We start from the raw sequence: 18,730 nt of genomic DNA, 5'->3' as shown, positions 1-18,730 counted from the left end.
AGAGACAGTCTGTCCTTCAGTAAAGAGACAGTCTGTTCTTCAGTAAAGAGACAGTCTGTCCTTCAGTAAAGAGACAGTGTGTCCTTCAGTAATGAGACAGTGTGTCCTTCAGTAATGAGACAGTGTGTCCTTCAGTAATGAGACAGTGTGTCCTTCAGTAATGAGACAGTGTGTCCTTCAGTAATGAGACAGTGTGTCCTTCAGTAATGAGACAGTGTGTCCTTCAGTAATGAGACAGTGTGTCCTTCAGTAATGAGACAGTGTGTCCTTCAGTAATGAGACAGTGTGTCCTTCAGTAATGAGACAGTCTGTCCTTCAGTAATGAGACAGTCTGTCCTTCAGTAATGAGACAGTCTGTCCTTCAGTAAAGAGACAGTCTGTCCTTCAGTAAAGAGACAGTCTGTCCTTCAGTAAAGAGACAGTCTGTCCTTCAGTAAAGAGACAGTCTGTCCTTCAGTAAAGAGACAGTCTGTCCTTCAGTAAAGAGACAGTCTGTCCTTCAGTAATGAGACAGTGTGTCCTTCAGTAATGACACAGTCTGTCCTTCAGTAATGACACAGTCTGTCCTTCAGTAATGACACAGTCTGTCCTTCAGTAATGACATAGTCTGTCCTTCAGTAATGACACAGTCTGTCCTTCAGTAATGACACAGTCTGTCCTTCAGTAATGACACAGTCTGTCCTTCAGTAATGACACAGTCTGTCCTTCAGTAATGACACAGTCTGTCCTTCAGTAATGACACAGTCTGTCCTTCAGTAATGACACAGTCTGTCCTTCAGTAATGACACAGTCTGTCCTTCAGTAATGACACAGTCTGTCCTTCAGTAATGAGACAGTGTGTCCTTCAGTAATGACAAAGTCTGTCCTTCAGTAATGACACAGTCTGTCCTTCAGTAACTCGGACAGTGTGTCCTTCAGTAATGTGTCCATGCGTATCTACCTGTTAACCTGCAGCCTGTCTGTGCTCTTGGTCTCATTGGGAGTGGACGTGTATATGTTTATCGTCCTGGGACTGTCCTCGTCACTGTGGCTATGTTCGTTCCCACCCTGCAGGAAAGCCACAGTCTTGATGTCCCTGAGGCTGGAGCGCAGCAGGGTGAACTGTCTCTGGAAGCGGAGCCTGTCGTGAGGCAAGGGGAACACCGCCGTGACCCTCTCCTGACCCACTAGGAGCTCCATGACACGGCCGTCTCTGGGGGAGCGCTGGTGCCAGGGCAGGGGGCAGCTGGGAGAGTAGGCAGGGATAGACCCCGACCTAGACCCAGCCCCATACAGGGCACTCGGCCTGGGGTGGGGCAGCACAGAGGCCAGGGGGATACGGGTGAGCCTGGAGCAGGAGCGAAGCCTCTGGTTGAGGTTGTCTGACGGTTGTTCGTCTCTGATGGTTCCCCGGGCCAGAGCTTTGAAGTCCACCTTCAGCACACAGAGATGCCGCTGGGTCAAAAACAGGACACAGGGGACACAGCAGGAGGAGTCTCTGTCCCCTCCTGGAACTACGTGGGATAGGATGTCAGAGAGAAGGGGATTGGCTAGAGTTTGGAGGTTGAAGGTGTTGGGGTTAGTAGAGGTCTTCATAGGAGGGACAGTTGGGTTTGTTGAGGTGGTTGTCTGCTGGCTGGTCTGGGACGCCAACATGGCCGTCACCACTAGATGTGCTGCATAACCGCCTTTCACACAGCCCTGGTTCTCTTCAAACTCCCAGGAGGCGAAGAGCAGGTGGAGGAGCTGCTGCGGGGTGGAGGGTCCTCCTGACGGGGAGGACGGGAGCTGGGCCAGGGAGCAGAGCAGGGAGTGGGTCTCCTTTAAACCCCGGGGGTCTGAGAAGAGGTACCAGCGGACGTCAGAGGACCTCACCCTCAGGGAAAGGCAAGTGTCTGGGATGTAGAAGAGGAGAGAGTCTAGCTGGTCGTAGGGAAGGACAAAGTCTGGCTCCAGGTTATCTACTAGGGTCTGTAGGGTTAGGCACTGGGTCTGGACTGTGACTGAGCCAAGGTCGTGAGGTTGGCTCTGGGGTTGATGGGTTGGGGCTGTAGAGGGGTGACTAGGACAGTGGAACAACCCCAGTAGACTGTTTGTTAGCACCACACACACTGACCTCTGCTCCACCACATCATCAACCCTGATGCAGTGACACCACATGACTTTAATCACACGTAACACCTCTGTCTCTGGGGCCTGGTTCTCTCCCTCTACCTGGTCAGTCAGGGACCCCTCCTCTCCCTCCCTCTCCTTTCCCTCCCCCAGACCCATCTCAAAGTATCCATCTCCAGAGGAAGGGCTGGGACTGGGGCTGGGGCTGCCCAGATCAGTCTCTTCCTGGCTGGGAAGATCTCTGAGTCTGCTGGGCCTCCTGTCCTCCTCTGCCAGGGCTCTGGTGATGCGGGCAGACAGCAGGGAGGTGAAGGACGGACAGGAGGAGGTGGAGGAGGGGAGGTGGAGGGGGAGCACAGGAGTCCTCGGGTTAGTGCTGCTCCACGTGTATCTCTCCTCTCTGTCCTCCACACAGCAGCAGCAGCAGCTGGGACACAGGAAACACACACCTGGTTAGATCTTCATCATCATCATCATCCACAATAACTCATGATAAAACAGTAGTAGAACAACAATAGCAGCAGAAAGTAAAAGAGGGGAATATATATGGTTTAGACTGGAATGCTGTGTATAAATAAATAAAAAAGTAAAGTGATTAATTTCCACTAAAAACAGCACTGACACAGTAATATGACTGTGGTGGATACCCCATGTCACAGGGTTGACGTTCATCAACTCTCTACCAATATTTCTGGAGGGATCTAGCGCCTCCTTCTGACAGGTTAGTGTATAAAACTGGCCTCCATTTTATCTACATGTCACCCGTCTCCATTTTAACAACATGTCACCGGCCTCCATTTTAACAACATGTCACCCGCCTCCATTTTAACTACATGTCACCCGTCTCCATTTTAACTACATGTCACCCGGCCTCCATTTTAACTACATGTCACCGGCCTCCATTTTAACAACATGTCACCCGCCTCCATTTTAACTACATGTCACCCGGCCTCCATTTTAACTACATGTCACCGGCCTCCATTTTAACTACATGTCACCCGTCTCCATTTTAACTACATGTCACCCGGCCTCCATTTTAACTACATGTCACCCGTCTCCATTTTAACTACATGTCAACCGGCCTCCATTTTAACTACATGTCACCCGCCTCCATTTTATCTACATGTCACCCGCCTCCATTTTAACTACATGTCACCCGTCTCCATTTCAACTACATGTCACCCGCCTCCATTTTAACTACATGTCACCCGTCTCCATTTTAACTACATGTCACCGGCCTCCATTTTATCTACATGTCACCCGGCCTCCATTTTAACTACATGTCAACCGGCCTCCATTTTAACTACATGTCAACCGGCCTCCATTTTAACAACATGTCACCGGCCTCCATTTTAACAACATGTCACCGGCCTCCATTTTAACTACATGTCAACCGGCCTCCATTTTAACTACATGTCAACCGGCCTCCATTTTAACTACATGTCACCGGCCTCCATTTTAACAACATGTCACCGGCCTCCATTTTAACTACATGTCAACCGGCCTCCATTTTAACTACATGTCAACCGGCCTCCATTTTAACTACATGTCACCCGCCTCCATTTTAACTACATGTCACCCGCCTCCATTTTAACTACATGTCACCCGCCTCCATTTTAACTACATGTCACATTAGTGAAGACATGGAGATAAACAGTACAGAAACAACACATCTTGAATGAATGAATAAATAAATGAATGAATGGGTGAACGAATGAAATGGTTTATTTACGTGTCAAAAGTGTAAATTATGTTTACAAGCTGCGTGCTTCACAACGTACCTACTGTTCCCATGGATCTGGTTCTGTTGGGTACTGGAGTGTTTAAAAGAACTAGAATCATCATCCGGCTGGTGGCTGGTAACCTGGAACAATAACAAACATAACATTTAAGATGTTGCTCCACTGAACATGAAACCCACAAAGACAATTTAACATCGTGAAGAGTGTCTGGGTCAAGTGTTTAATATTAGGAAAGTTGAGAAATATATATAGTAGGCCAAGTCTATAGAAAGCTGATGGGATCCTCCTCTTTTTATTAGAGGCCATCACTCTGTTTTCCCCCCGCAATTGCATAGCCTATAGAAATGTTTTGCAACATGAGCTCATGGGCTCTCATGAAGTGTTTGATTAGATTTTCGATACATTTGCATTGATGTCAGAGTGATTAGAGGGACAATAGAGTAATGAGTACCAGGCAGGTAGCAAGTTTGGTAGGCTACTAATGATCAGCAGCAGCATCAGAGCTTGGAGAGGCCTAATTACTGTGACTAAACAGTCATGTGGCATTTGACTGGCTTTATGACTCGTGACTGCCGGTGTGGGGGTAATACGTTCACCGCAACAGCCCTAACCACAGGTGGACGCCAATCAAGTTGTAGAAACATCTCAAGGATGATCAATGGAAACAGGATGCACCTGAGCTCAATTTGGAGTCTCATAGCAAAGGGTCTGAATACTTATGTAAATAAGGTATTTCAGTTTTTAGATTTTGTATAAATTAGCAACATTTCTAAAAACCTGCTTTTAGTTTGTCATTATGGGGTATTGTATGTAGATTTATGAGGATTTTTTTTTTTTTTTTATCCATTTTAGAATAAGGCTGTAACGTAACAAAATGTGGAAAAAGGGAAGGGGTCTGAATACTTTCCGATTTTAAACTTGAACAATTCCCAAAATCTGATATTCGACCAAATGCTGGCCTTTAAACATCCAAATATTTCATACAATATTCTGTCCATATTGGGACTCGGCTTGACTGATCTCCTTCCTATAGGCCTACAATGAAATATATAATTACATTTGAATCATAAAGTGCATTCACAATTGCATGCTCGGCTTCAAAAGCCCAGATCAATACATTTTGTAAATGTGTTTAATGGTGGCCTCTGGTGGTTAAAACGAGCATTAAAAGCAAGAACTGTAAAAGTACCATTCCACACCACGGCATACCGCACGCTATTCCGTGGTATGTCACAACTTTTAAATTGTGGGCCGAAGTTTACTTAAGGCAAAAACTAAAGGAGGGTGGATGGTCGGGGTGGATATGTAGGCGTATAACGCGAACGCCAAGCAACCGTAAGGTTGCGTGTTTTGAATCTCATCATGGACAACTTTAGCATTTTAGTAACTTTGCAACTACTTACAAATTTCTAGCTACTTTCCAACTACTTAGCATGTTAGCTAACCCTTCCCATAACGTTAACCTTAATTCCTTGGCTAGCTAACATTAGCCAGCTAGCTAACGTTAGCCAACTAGCAACCTAGTTAAATTGGAATTTGTCAAATATACGCATTGTAAATTCGTAACTTATTGCACGAATTGCAATTCGTAACATATCATACTAATGATCCTTTGTTACATCATATGAATTGTAATTGGTAACATATCATACAAAATGGATAATGGACATCCACATATGTACACATACATACCATACCCAATCATACTAATTTCAGTACTCCAGATTTTCGTTTACTATGTTACGTCTACCCCTGAGTTCAGGTTGTTTTTTTGTGACAATTTTACATACAGTATGTAACGAATTCTATTTTACGTTTTAAGAATCACTATTATAATTTTTTTTAACGGTAAAGTTCACAAAGAAACTAAACGTTATTTTTCTTGCGGCAGATGCCATATTACAAAAGAAATTGTGAAAAATGTCATAATATTTTTTGTATTTTTTTTGTGTAATCAGATGAAAGACTCACCTGTAGTTGTTCCTCACAAGGCAGAGTGTTTACATCATCATAGCATCGCTGGGTATCAAGTACAATAAAATCCACAGGAGTCAATATTGTAGGGGTAACAAAGGCTTCTTCTTTACATATCACTTCTGGAACAAAACAAATGTAAATAGTCATCTGAAATGTATACTGCTACGCTTCAACGTGCGTTTAGTGTGAGCATACGTCACGGTTAAAGCACAGTGTATATCACAGTGGTAAGAGTTACAGTGGTAAGAGTTACAGTGGTAAGAGCTGTGTGTCTCAGGGGAAGGGATTAGTGATGTATTAGTAGGAGCTGTGTGTCTCAGGGGGAGGGATTAGTGATGTATTAGTAGGAGCTGTGTGTCTCAGGGGGAGGGATTAGTGATGTATTAGTAGGAGCTGTGTGTCTCAGGGGGAGGGATTAGTGATGTATTAGTAGGAGCTGTGTGTCTCAGGGGGAGGGATTAGTGATGTATTAGTAGGAGCTGTGTGTCTCAGGGGGAGGGATTAGTGACGTATTAGTAGGAGCTGTGTGTCTCAGGGGGAGGGATTAGTGATGTATTAGTAGGAGCTGTGTGTCTCAGGGGGATTCGTGATGTATTAGTAGGAGCTGTGTGTCTCAGGGGGATTCGTGATGTATTAGTAGGAGCTGTGTGTCTCAGGGGGATTCGTGATGTATTAGTAGGAGCTGTGTGTCTCAGGGGGATTCGTGATGTATTAGTAGGAGCTGTGTGTCTCAGGGGGTGACGTCTGGGACTGCTCAAAGACGAGATCGTTAGCCCTAAGATTGCGTCGCTGACCAGCCCACGTTAAACGAGCGTCGGTGACGACCGCGCGCCCTGAGTAGGCAAGGACATGGGGCTTTTGTCTCCGATCTCAAAAACTTGTCTGAGAAAGCTAAAAATCGGGGCCAAAATCGTGTAGTGTACACTCGGTTTAAGAGCGTTGAAGCACGAGGCTCAACTTCTCCACTGTTTTGGTCCTGTTGCTACCGCGCTGTAACAGCATGAACCAAACCTGTGCACAGGCGAAGATACTACGTGTGACTGTGTGAGAGCGAAGTCGTGCATCTCGCTCATCGCAATATCTGCAGTGCTGCTCGTGATAACGTCATTTCGCTGAGTCTACCTTTAACACAGTGACTGGTATAGAGCTGCTGAGAGAGAGAGAGAGAGAGAGAGACAGAGAGAGAGAGAGAGAGCGAGAGAGCGAGAGAGCGAGAGCGCGAGAGCGCGAGACAGAGCGAGGGAGAGTAGTGTTGAGAGAGCTAGAGCATATAGAGCAGAGCAGGCCCCACCCAGCAGCCTGATACATACATGATTACCTTGGCTGGAGCAGGCTGGGGCTAAGGCTGAGGAGAGGAGAGAGGAAGAGGAAGAGGCGGCAGCGACAGAGGAGGAGATGGAAGATCCACCACCAGACAGCCTGGAGTCCTCACTGATCTGACAAACACACCAGCAGGCTTCGCTTTAGTCAACATATAATATAGAGGAATATTCTATATAATCAACCTCTATACCAGAGGTGTCAATGTGCTGTTTTGCCAACTCCTATACCATTGTTACAGGCAAGACAGCACAAACAGATCTGGGACTCAGGCTAGCTGCATTCAATACGATAGTAAATGGTTCATTTTCGATAGACCTTTTTTAAGTTGGCAAGGAAAAGGATATTAGCATTTCTTTTTGGGGGAAAGAACCCCCCCCAAAGATATCAGTAATACTGTAATAACCCCCCCAATTATATCAGTAATACTTTAATAACCCCCCCCCCCCCCCCAAAGATATCAGTAATACTGTAATAACCCCCCCCCCCCCCAGATATCAGTAATAGTGTAATAACACCCCCCCCCCCCAAAGATATCAGTAATAGTGTAATAACACCCCCCCCCCCCAAAGATATCAGTAATACTTTAATAACCCCCCCAATGATATCAGTAATACTGTAATAACCCCCCCCCCCCCAAAGATATCAGTAATACTGTAATACCCCCCCCCCCAGATATCAGTAATACTGTAATAACCCCCCCAAAGATATCAGTAATACTGTAATAACCCCCCAAGATACCAGTAATACTGTAATAACCCCCCCCCAAAGATATCAGTAATACTGTAATAACCCCCCCCCCCAAAGATATCAGTAATAGTGTAATAACACCCCCCAGATATCAGTAATAGTGTAATAACCCCCCCCCCCCAAAGATATCAGGAATACTGTAATAACCCCCCCCCCAAAGATATCAGTAATACTGTAATAAACCCCCCAAAGATATCAGTAATACTATAATAACCCCCCCCAAAGATATCAGTAATACTGTAATAACCCCCCCAAAGATATCAGTAATACTGTAATACCCCCCCCCCCCCAAAGATATCAGTAATACTGTAATAACCCCCCAGATATCAGTAATAGTGTAATAACCCCCCCCAAAGATATCAGTAATACTGTAATAACCCCCCCAGATATCCGTAATACTGTAATAACCCCCCCAGATATCAGTAATACTGTAATAACCCCCCCCCCCCCAAGATATCAGTAATACTGTAATAACCCCCCCAAAGATATCAGTAATACTGTAATAACCCCCCCCCCCAAGATATCAGTAATACTGTAATAACCCCCCCAAAGATATCAGTAATACTGTAATAACCCCCCAGATATCAGTAATACTGTAATAACCCCCCCCCCCCCCCCAAGATATCAGTAATACTGTAACAACCCCCCCAAAGATATCAGTAATACTGTAACAACCCCCCCAAAGATATCAGTAATAGTGTAATAACACCCCCCCCCCCAAAGATATCAGTAATACTGTAATAACCCCCCCAAAGATATCAGTAATACTGTAATAACCCCCCCAAAGATATCAGTAATACTGTAATAACCCCCCCCCAAAGATATCAGTAATACTGTAATAACCCCCCCCCCAAAGATATCAGTAATACTGTAATAACCCCCCCCAAAGACATCAGTAATACTGTAATAACCCCCCCACAGATATCAGTAATACTGTAATAACCCCCCCAAGACATCAGTAATACTGTAATAACCCCCCCCCCCAAAGATATCAGTAATACTGTAATAACCCCCCCCCAAAGATATCAGTAATACTGTAATAACCCCCCCCCAAAGATATCAGTAATACTGTAATAACCCCCCCCCCCAAAGATATCAGTAATACTGTAATAACCCCCCCCCCAAAGATATCAGTAATACTGTAATAACCCCCCCCCCCCCAAAGATATCAGTAATACTGTAATAACCCCCCCCCAAAGATATCAGTAATACTGTAATAACCCCCCCAAAGATATCAGTAATACTGTAATAACCCCCCCCCCCCAAAGATACAAGTAATACTGTAATAACCCCCCCAAAGATATCAGTAATACTGTAATAACCCCCCCCCCCACAAGATATCAGTAATACTGTAATAACCCCCCCCCCCCACAAGATATCAGTAATACTGTAATAACCCCCCAAAGATATAAGTAATACTGTAATACCCCCCCCCCAAAGATATCAGTAATACTGTAATAACCCCCCCCAAAGATATCAGTAATACTGTAATAACCCCCCCCCCAAAGATATCAGTAATACTGTAATAACCCCCCCAAAGATATCAGTAATACTGTAATAACCCCCCCAAAGATATCAGTAATACTGTAATAACCCCCCCAAAGATATCAGTAATACTGTAATAACCTCTCAGATATCAGTAATACTGTAATAACCCCTCAGATATCAGTAATACTGTACTAACCCCCCCAAAGATATCAGTAATACTGTACTAACCCCCCCAAAGATATCAGTAATACTGTACTAACCCCCCCAAAGATATCAGTAATACTGTACTAACCCCCCCAAAGATATCAGTAATACTGTACTAACCCCCCCAAAGATATCAGTAATACTGTAATAACCCCCCCCCCAAAGATATCAGTAATACTGTAATAACCCCCCCCCCCAAAGATATCAGTAATACTGTAATAACCCCCCCCCCCCAAAGATATCAGTAATACTGTAATAACCCCCCCAAAGATATCAGTAATACTGTAATAACCCCCCCAAAGATATCAGTAATACTGTAATAACCCCCCAAAATATCAGTAATACTGTAATAACCCCCCAAAAGATATCATTAATACTGTAATAACCAGCCCCCACCAAAGATATCTGTAATACTGTAATAACCCCCCCAAAGATATCAGTAATACTGTAATAACCCCCCCCAAAGATATCAGTAATACTGTAATAACCCCCCCAAAGATATCAGTAATACTGTAATAACCCCCCCCAAAGATATCAGTAATACTGTAATAACCCCCCCCCCCAAAGATATCAGTAATACTGTAATAACCCCCCCCAAAGATATCAGTAATACTGTAATAACCCCCCCCAAAGATATCAGTAATACTGTAATAACCCCCCCCAAAGATATCAGTAATACTGTAATAACCCCCCAAAGATATCAGTAATACTGTAATAACCCCCCAAAGATATCAGTAATACTGTAATAACCCCCCAAAGATATCAGTAATACTGTAATAACCCCCCAAAGATATCAGTAATACTGTAATAACCCCCCAAGATATCAGTAATAGTGTAATAACCCCCCAAAGATATCAGTAATACTGTAATAACCCCACCCAAAGATATCAGTAATACTGTAATAACCCCACCCAAAGATATCAGTAATACTGTAATAACCCCCCCCCCAAAGATATCAGTAATACTGTAATAACCCCCCCCCCCCCCCCAAAGATATCAGTAATACTGTAATAACCCCCCCAAAAGATATCAGTAATACTGTAATAACCCCCCAAAGATATCAGTAATACTGTAATAACCCCCCCCCCCAAGATATCAGTAATACTGTAATAACCCCCCCAAAGATATCAGTAATACTGTAATAACCCCCCCAAAGATATCAGTAATACTGTAACAATCCCCCCAAAGATATCAGTAATACTGTAATAACCCCCCCCAAGATATCAGTAATACTGTAATAACCCCCCCCAAAGATATCAGTAATAGTGTAATAACCCCCCCAAGATATCAGTAATACTGTAATAACCCCCCAAAGATATCAGTAATACTGTAATAACCCCCCCCAAAGATATCAGTAACAGTGTAATAACCCCCCCCCCAAAGATATCAGGAATACTGTAATAACCCCCCCCCCCAAAGATATCAGTAATACTGTAATAAACCCCCCAAAGATATCAGTAATACTGTAATAACCCCCCCCCCACAAGATATCAGTAATACTGTAATCACACCCCCCAGATATCAGTAATGCTGTAATAACCCCCCCAAAGATAGCAGTAATACTGTAATAACCCCCCCAAAGATATCAGTAATACTGTAATAACCCCCCCAAAGATATCATTAATACTGTAATAACCCCCCAGATATCAGTAATAGTGTAATAACCCCCCCAAAGATATCATTAATACTGTAATAACCCCCCAGATATCAGTAATAGTGTAATAACCCCCCCAAAGATATCAGTAATACTGTAATACCCCCCCCCCCAAAGATATCAGTAATACTGTAATAACCCCCCCCCCCCAAAAGATATCAGTAATACTGTAATAACCCCCCCAAAGATATCAGTAATACTGTAATAACCCCCCAGATATCAGTAATACTGTAATAACCCCCCCCCCCCCAAGATATCAGTAATACTGTAATAACCCCCCCAAAGATATCAGTAATACTGTAATAATCCCCCCCCAAAGATATCAGTAATACTGCAATAACCCCCCCAAAGATATCAGTAATACTGTAATAACCCCCCAAAGATATCAGTAATACTGTAATAACCCCCCCCCAAAGATATCAGTAGGTGTAATAACCCCCCCCCCCCCCCAAAGATGTCAGTAGGTGTAATAACCCCCCCATAAATATCAGCAATACTTGAAGTATCCCCCCCAAAGATGTCAGTAATTATGTCATAACCCCCCAAAGATGTCAGTAATTATGTCATAACCCCCCCAAAGATATCAGTAATTATGTCATAACCCCCCCCCCCCCCCCCCAAAGACATCAGTAATTATGTCATAACCCCCCCAAAGATATCAGTAATTATGTCATAACCCCCCCAAAGATATCAGTAATTATGTCATAACCCCCCCCCCCTCCCAAAGATATCAGTAATACTGTAATAACCAGTTGTAAGATGCTCCTGTTCACAGAGATCAACAGGCTCAGAACATTAGACAAATTTAACCACAAATCATTATTCTGCCATTGGTTATGGCACCTTACCTTCTTCTCGTTGTTGTTGGCCATTCGGTCTTTAGATTCTTTGGCTTTCTGAATAGCTTTCAACACCTCCACAGTGTCCAGCTCTTTCTCTGTCGGCGCAGTGCTGTCCAAGCATACCTGTTAGACAAGGACATCAACAATCAGTGGGTAGGGAATATAGTACAGTTACAACCTACTACTACCACTGCTACAACTACTGCTGTTGCTGCTACAACTACTGCTGTTGCTACTACTGTTGCTGCTACTATCACTACTACTACTGTTGCTACTACTACTGCTGTTGCTGCTACTATCACTACTACTACTACTACTACTGTTGCTGCTACTACTACTGTTGCTGCTACTATCACTACTACTACTACTACTACTACTGTTGCTACTACTACTGCTGTTGCTGCTACTACTACTGCTGTTGCTGCTACTACTACTGCTGTTGCTGCTACTACTACTGCTGTTGCTGCTACTACTGCTGCTGTTGCTGCTACTACTACTGCTGTTGCTACTACTACTGCTGTTGCTGCTACTACTGCTACTACTGTTGCTACTACTGTTGCTGCTACTATCACTACTACTACTACTACTGCTGTTGCTACTACTGTTGCTGCTACTATCACTACTACTACTACTACTACTGTTGCTACTACTACTGCTGTTGCTGCTACTACTACTGCTGTTGCTGCTACTACTGCTGCTGTTGCTGCTACTACTGCTGCTGTTGCTGCTACTACTACTGCTGTTGCTACTACTACTGCTGTTGCTGCTACTACTACTACTGTTGCTACTACTGTTGCTGCTACTATCACTACTACTACTACTACTACTGTTGCTACTACTGTTGCTGCTACTATCACTACTACTACTGTTGCTACTACTGTTGCTGCTACTACTACTGTTGCTACTACTACTGTTACTACTACTACTGCTGTTGCTGCTACTACTACTGCTGTTGCTACTACTGTTGCTGCTACTATCACTACTACTACTACTACTACTGTTGCTACTACTACTGCTGTTGTTGCTACTATCACTACTACTACTACTACTGTTGCTACTACTGTTGCTGCTACTACTACTGCTGTTGCTGCTACTACTACTGTTGCTGCTACTACTACTGCTGTTGCTGCTACTACTGCTGTTGCTACTACTACTACTGTTGCTGCTACTATCACTACTACTACTACTGTTGCTACTACTGCTGTTGTTGCTACTACTACTGCTGTTGCTACTACTACTGCTGTTGCTGCTACTACTACTGTTGCTGCTGCTACTACTACTGCTGTTGCTGCTACTACTGCTGTTGCTGCTACTACTGCTGTTGCTACTACTACTACTGTTGCTGCTACTACTACTACTGTTGCTGCTACAACTACTGCTGTTGCTGCTACTACTACTGCTGTTGCTGCTACTACTACTGCTGTTGCTGCTACTACTACTGCTGTTGCTGCTACTACTACTGCTGTTGCTGCTACTACTACTGCTGTTGCTGCTACTACTACTACTACTGCTGTTGCTGCTACTACTACTACTACTGCTGTTGCTGCTACTACTACTACTACTGCTGTTGCTGCTACTACTACTACTACTGCTGTTGCTGCTACTACTACTACTACTGCTGTTGCTGCTACTACTACTACTACTGCTGTTGCTGCTACTACTACTACTACTGCTGTTGCTGCTACTACTACTACTACTGCTGTTGCTGCTACTACTACTACTACTGCTGTTGCTGCTACTACTACTACTACTGCTGTTGCTGCTACTACTACTACTACTACTGCTGTTGCTGCTACTACTACTACTACTACTGCTGTTGCTGCTACTACTACTACTACTACTGCTGTTGCTGCTACTACTACTACTACTGCTACTACTACTACTACTGCTGTTGCTGCTACTACTACTACTACTGCTGCTGTTGTTGCTGCTACTACTACTGCTGTTGCTGCTACTACTACTGCTGTTGCTGCTACTACTACTGCTGTTGCTGCTACTACTACTGCTGTTGCTGCTACTACTACTGCTGTTGCTGCTACTACTACTGCTGTTGCTGCTACTACTACTGCTGTTGCTGCTACTACTACTGCTGTTGCTGCTACTACTACTACTGCTGTTGCTGCTACTACTACTACTGCTGTTGCTGCTACTACTACTGCTGTTGCTGCTACTACTACTGCTGTTGCTGCTACTACTACTACTGCTGTTGCTGCTACTACTACTACTGCTGTTGCTGCTACTACTACTACTGCTGTTGCTGCTACTACTACTGCTGTTGCTGCTACTACTACTGCTGTTGCTGCTACTACTACTGCTGTTGCTGCTACTACTACTGCTGTTGCTGCTACTACTACTGCTGTTGCTGCTACTACTACTGCTGCTGCTACTACTACTGCTGTTGCTGCTACTACTACTGCTGTTGCTGCTACTACTACTGCTGTTGCTGCTACTACTACTACTACTGCTGTTGCTACTACTACTGCTGCTGCTACTACTACTACTGTTGCTGCTGCTGCTACTACTACTACTACTGCTGTTGCTGCTACTACTACTACTGTTGCTGCTACTACTACTACTGTTGCTGCTACTACTACTACTACTACTGCTGTTGCTACTACTACTGCTGTTGCTGCTACTACTGCTGTTGCTGCTGCTACTACTGCTGTTGCTGCTGCTACTACTGCTGTTGCTGCTACTACTACTGCTGTTGCTGCTACTACTACTGCTGTTGCTGCTACTACTACTGCTGTTGCTGCTACTACTACTGCTGTTGCTGCTACTACTACTGCTGTTGCTGCTACTACTACTGCTGTTGCTGCTACTACTACTGCTGTTGCTGCTACTACTACTGCTGTTGCTGCTACTACTACTGCTGTTGCTGCTACTACTACTGCTGTTGCTGCTGCTACTACTGCTGTTGCTGCTGCTACTACTGCTGTTGCTGCTGCTACTACTGCTGTTGCTGCTGCTACTACTGCTGTTGCTGCTGCTACTACTGCTGTTGCTGCTGCTACTACTGCTGTTGCTGCTGCTACTACTGCTGTTGCTGCTGCTACTACTGCTGTTGCTGCTGCTACTACTGCTGTTGCTGCTGCTACTACTGCTGTTGCTGCTACTACTACTGCTGTTGCTGCTACTACTACTGCTGTTGCTGCTACTACTACTGCTGTTGCTGCTACTACTACTGCTGTTGCTGCTACTACTACTGCTGTTGCTGCTACTACTACTGCTGTTGCTGCTACTACTACTGCTGTTGCTGCTACTACTGCTGTTGCTGCTACTACTGCTGTTGCTGCTACTACTGCTGTTGCTGCTACTACTGCTGTTGCTGCTACTACTGCTGTTGCTGCTACTACTGCTGTTGCTGCTACTACTGCTGCTGTTGCTACTACTGCTGTTGCTACTACTACTGCTGTTGCTGCTACTACTGCTGCTTCTGCTAGTATGGCTGATAGTTGAGAATTATCTGTTAATTGAATGATTAGAACATTCCGCCCTGAAACATATAATTGTGTGGAATTGCTTAGAATGTATAAAATCATAATCAGTAAATGTGTAGTCCTAGTCAGAATTAGGGTAAAGACAATATGTCTTTATGTTATTATAAACACAGACTGTCTGAGCTCGGTGCCGACCTGACTAGAGATTTGGGAGAGAACGGGGAGTACGTCTGAAGGACAAGGTCTCCCTAATCTCTGTCGGCTGGGTAGTGAGACAGTGTGTGCGTAGCAGGACATTGTGTGCGTCTGTTTGTGTGAATGTGTGGGCGTGGGAAGTCAGTATAAAATGAATTGTTTTGTATTCTTGACTTCAGAACGTTCCCGTGAATAAACCTTTTTGACTATGTTAGCTGGGCCTCCGTCTGTTTCATTCAACCAGGATCTTACAAATTCTGGTTTGCAGACTGAGTAATATAATTAAATTGAGTTATGTACCTTGAGAACATAATTCTCTTATCAATGGCTAATACTACTGCTACTACTGCTAGTATGGCTAATACTACTACTGCTAGTATGGCTAATACTGCGGCTAATGCTACTTCTACTACTGTTGCTGCTCCAACTACGGCTAAAATGAATACTACTGCTGCTACTATGGCTAATACTACTGCTGCTACCACTACTACTGATGCTATGTCTAATACTACTACTGCTGCTATGTCTAATACTATGACTACTACTGCTGCTATGGCTAATACTACGACTACTACTGCTGCTTTGGCTAATACTACTGCTGCTATGGCTAATACTACTGCTGCTACGACTGCTACTGCTGCTATGTCTAATTCTACGACTACTACTGCTGCTATGGCTAATACTACGACTACTACTGCTGCTATGGCTAATACTACTACTACTACTGCTGCTATGGCTAAATCCTAGCAAAATGCTTGGCGCATAGAATAAAAAAAGTTGTCAGATATTATTCATCCTAATCAGACAGGTTTTTTACATGGACGATACATTGGAGATAATATAAGGCAAGTACTGGAAACAATAGAACACTATGAAATATCGGGGACACCAGGCCTGGTTTTCATAGCTGATTTTGAAAAGGCTTTTGATAAAGTACGACTGGAGTTTATATATAAATGCCTAGAATATTTCAATTTTGGGGAATCTCTTATAAAATGGGTAAAAATTATGTATAGTAACCCTAGGTGTAAAATAGTAAATAATGGCTACATCTCAGAAAGTTTTAAACTATCTAGAGGAGTAAAACAAGGTTGTCCACTATCGGCATATCTATTTATTATTGCCATCGAAATGTTAGCTGTTAAAATTAGATCAAACATTAATATTAAGGGATTAGAAATCCAGGGCCTAAAAACTAAGGTGTCATTGTACGCTGATGATTCATGTTTTCTTTTAAAACCACAACTAGAATCTCTCCACGGCCTCTTAGAGGATCTAGATACATTTGCTATCCTCTCTGGATTAAAACCAAATTATGATAAATGTACCATATTACGTATTGGATCACTAAAAAATACCGATTTTACATTGCCATGTAGTTTACCAATTAAATGGTCTGACGGTGATGTGGACATACTCGGTATACAAATCCCCAAAAAAAGAAATGATCTCACTCCAATAAATTTTTATAGAAAGTTAGCAAAAATAGATAAGATCTTGCTACCATGGAAAGGAAAATACCTGTCTATTTGTGGGAAAATCACCCTGATTAACTCTTTAATCATATCACAGTTTACCTATTTGCTTATTGTCACGTTCCTGACCTATTTATGTTAGTTGTTATGTGTGTTAGTTGGTCAGGACGTGAGGTTGGGTGGGCATTCTATGTTATTTGTTTCTATGTTGGTTTTGGTTTGCCTGGTATGGCTCTTGATTAGAGGCAGGTGGTTTGCGTTTTCCTCTAATCAAGAGTCATATTTAGGTAGGGCATTCTCACTGTTTGTTTGTGGGTGATTGTCTCCTGTGTCCGTATGTATGTTCGTACCACATGGGACTGTAGCGTTTGTTTGTTTCGTTTCGTTTCGATGTCGTCTGTTTCCTGTACGTAAGTTTATGTTTAGTTATGTAAGTTTATGTTCAGGTTTCGTCAACGTCGTTTGTTATTTTGTATCAGTTCAAGTGTAGTTCGTGTTCGTTTTCCCGTCTTGTCAATAAATTCATTATGTATTCAAACTCCACTGCGCCTTGGTTCAATCCCTGCTCCTCTTCGGATGAAGAAGAGGAGGACAGCCGTTACACTTATGGTTTTGCCTACACCTAGTGACCTGCTTTTTAAATTATATGAACAAAAAATATTCAATTTTATTTGGAACGGCAAGCCAGATAAAATTAAAAGGGCCTATTTATATAACGAATATGAATTCGGAGGGCAGAAATTATTAAATATTAAAGCATTAGACCTCTCACTAAAGGCATCAGTCATACAAAAGTTATACTTAAATCCAAACTGGTTCTCTAGTAGATTGGTACGAATGTCTCATCCTATGTTCAAGAAGGGCCTTTTTCCCTTTATTCAGATTACACCTGTTCACTTTCGGTTGCTTGAAAAGGAAATAATTTCCAAAATATCTTTATTTTTTAAACAAGCCTTAGAAAGTTGGTTGCAATTTCAGTTTAATCCACCTGAAAGGACAGAACAAATAGTACAACAAATCTTGTGGTTAAATTCAAACATAGTAATTGATAAAAAAAACTGTATTTATCGAAGAAATTTTTAAAAAAGGTATAATTTTGTGAATGATATCATAAATAGGACTGGTGGAGTAATGTCACACTTGCAGCTAACACAGACATAGGGAAATGTCTGCTCTACCCAAAATTACAACCAATTAATTGCAGCATTACCACAAAAATGGAAGAGGCAGGTGGAAGGGGATAAAAGTAAGGAACTTGTTTGTCGGCCCTGTATTAAAGAACATAAATGGTTAAAGAAAAGTGTGATAAATAAAAACATATACCAATTTCATTTAAGGACCAAAAAACTTACAGCTGTGCCATTATAAATTGCAAAATAGTTGGGAAGAGATTTTCGATGTACCCATTCCATGGCACATGGTTTATGAATTGATACGCAAAACAACGCCGGATTCAAAACTTCGAATTTTTCAATTTAAATTATTGTACAAAATTCTTGCAACTAATAGAATGTTATATATATGGGGGATACAATCTTCCCAGCTCTGCAGA

At 43.1% G+C, this 18,730-nt stretch overlaps 1 protein-coding gene across 1 annotated transcript in view; it reads right to left on the bottom strand.

Moving 5' to 3' along the window:
* Positions 1-18,730, bottom strand: part of nisch (nischarin) — a 50,945-nt gene that overhangs the window by 21,533 nt on the left and 10,682 nt on the right. Inside the window, exons 12-16 of the mRNA XM_055869950.1 lie at positions 12,075-12,191; positions 7,129-7,246; positions 5,805-5,929; positions 3,873-3,955; positions 941-2,518 (exon numbers count right to left, since the gene is read on the bottom strand). Coding sequence (XP_055725925.1) covers positions 941-2,518; positions 3,873-3,955; positions 5,805-5,929; positions 7,129-7,246; positions 12,075-12,191 — 2,021 coding nt within the window. The remainder of the gene's footprint in view (positions 1-940; positions 2,519-3,872; positions 3,956-5,804; positions 5,930-7,128; positions 7,247-12,074; positions 12,192-18,730) is intronic.

The sequence above is a fragment of the Salvelinus fontinalis genome, chromosome 18, assembly GCF_029448725.1.
Source record: "Salvelinus fontinalis isolate EN_2023a chromosome 18, ASM2944872v1, whole genome shotgun sequence".
Classification (NCBI taxonomy): Eukaryota; Metazoa; Chordata; class Actinopteri; order Salmoniformes; family Salmonidae; genus Salvelinus; species Salvelinus fontinalis.
Note: the sequence above shows the minus strand (reverse complement) of the source record. Positions and strands in the feature narration are given on the sequence as shown.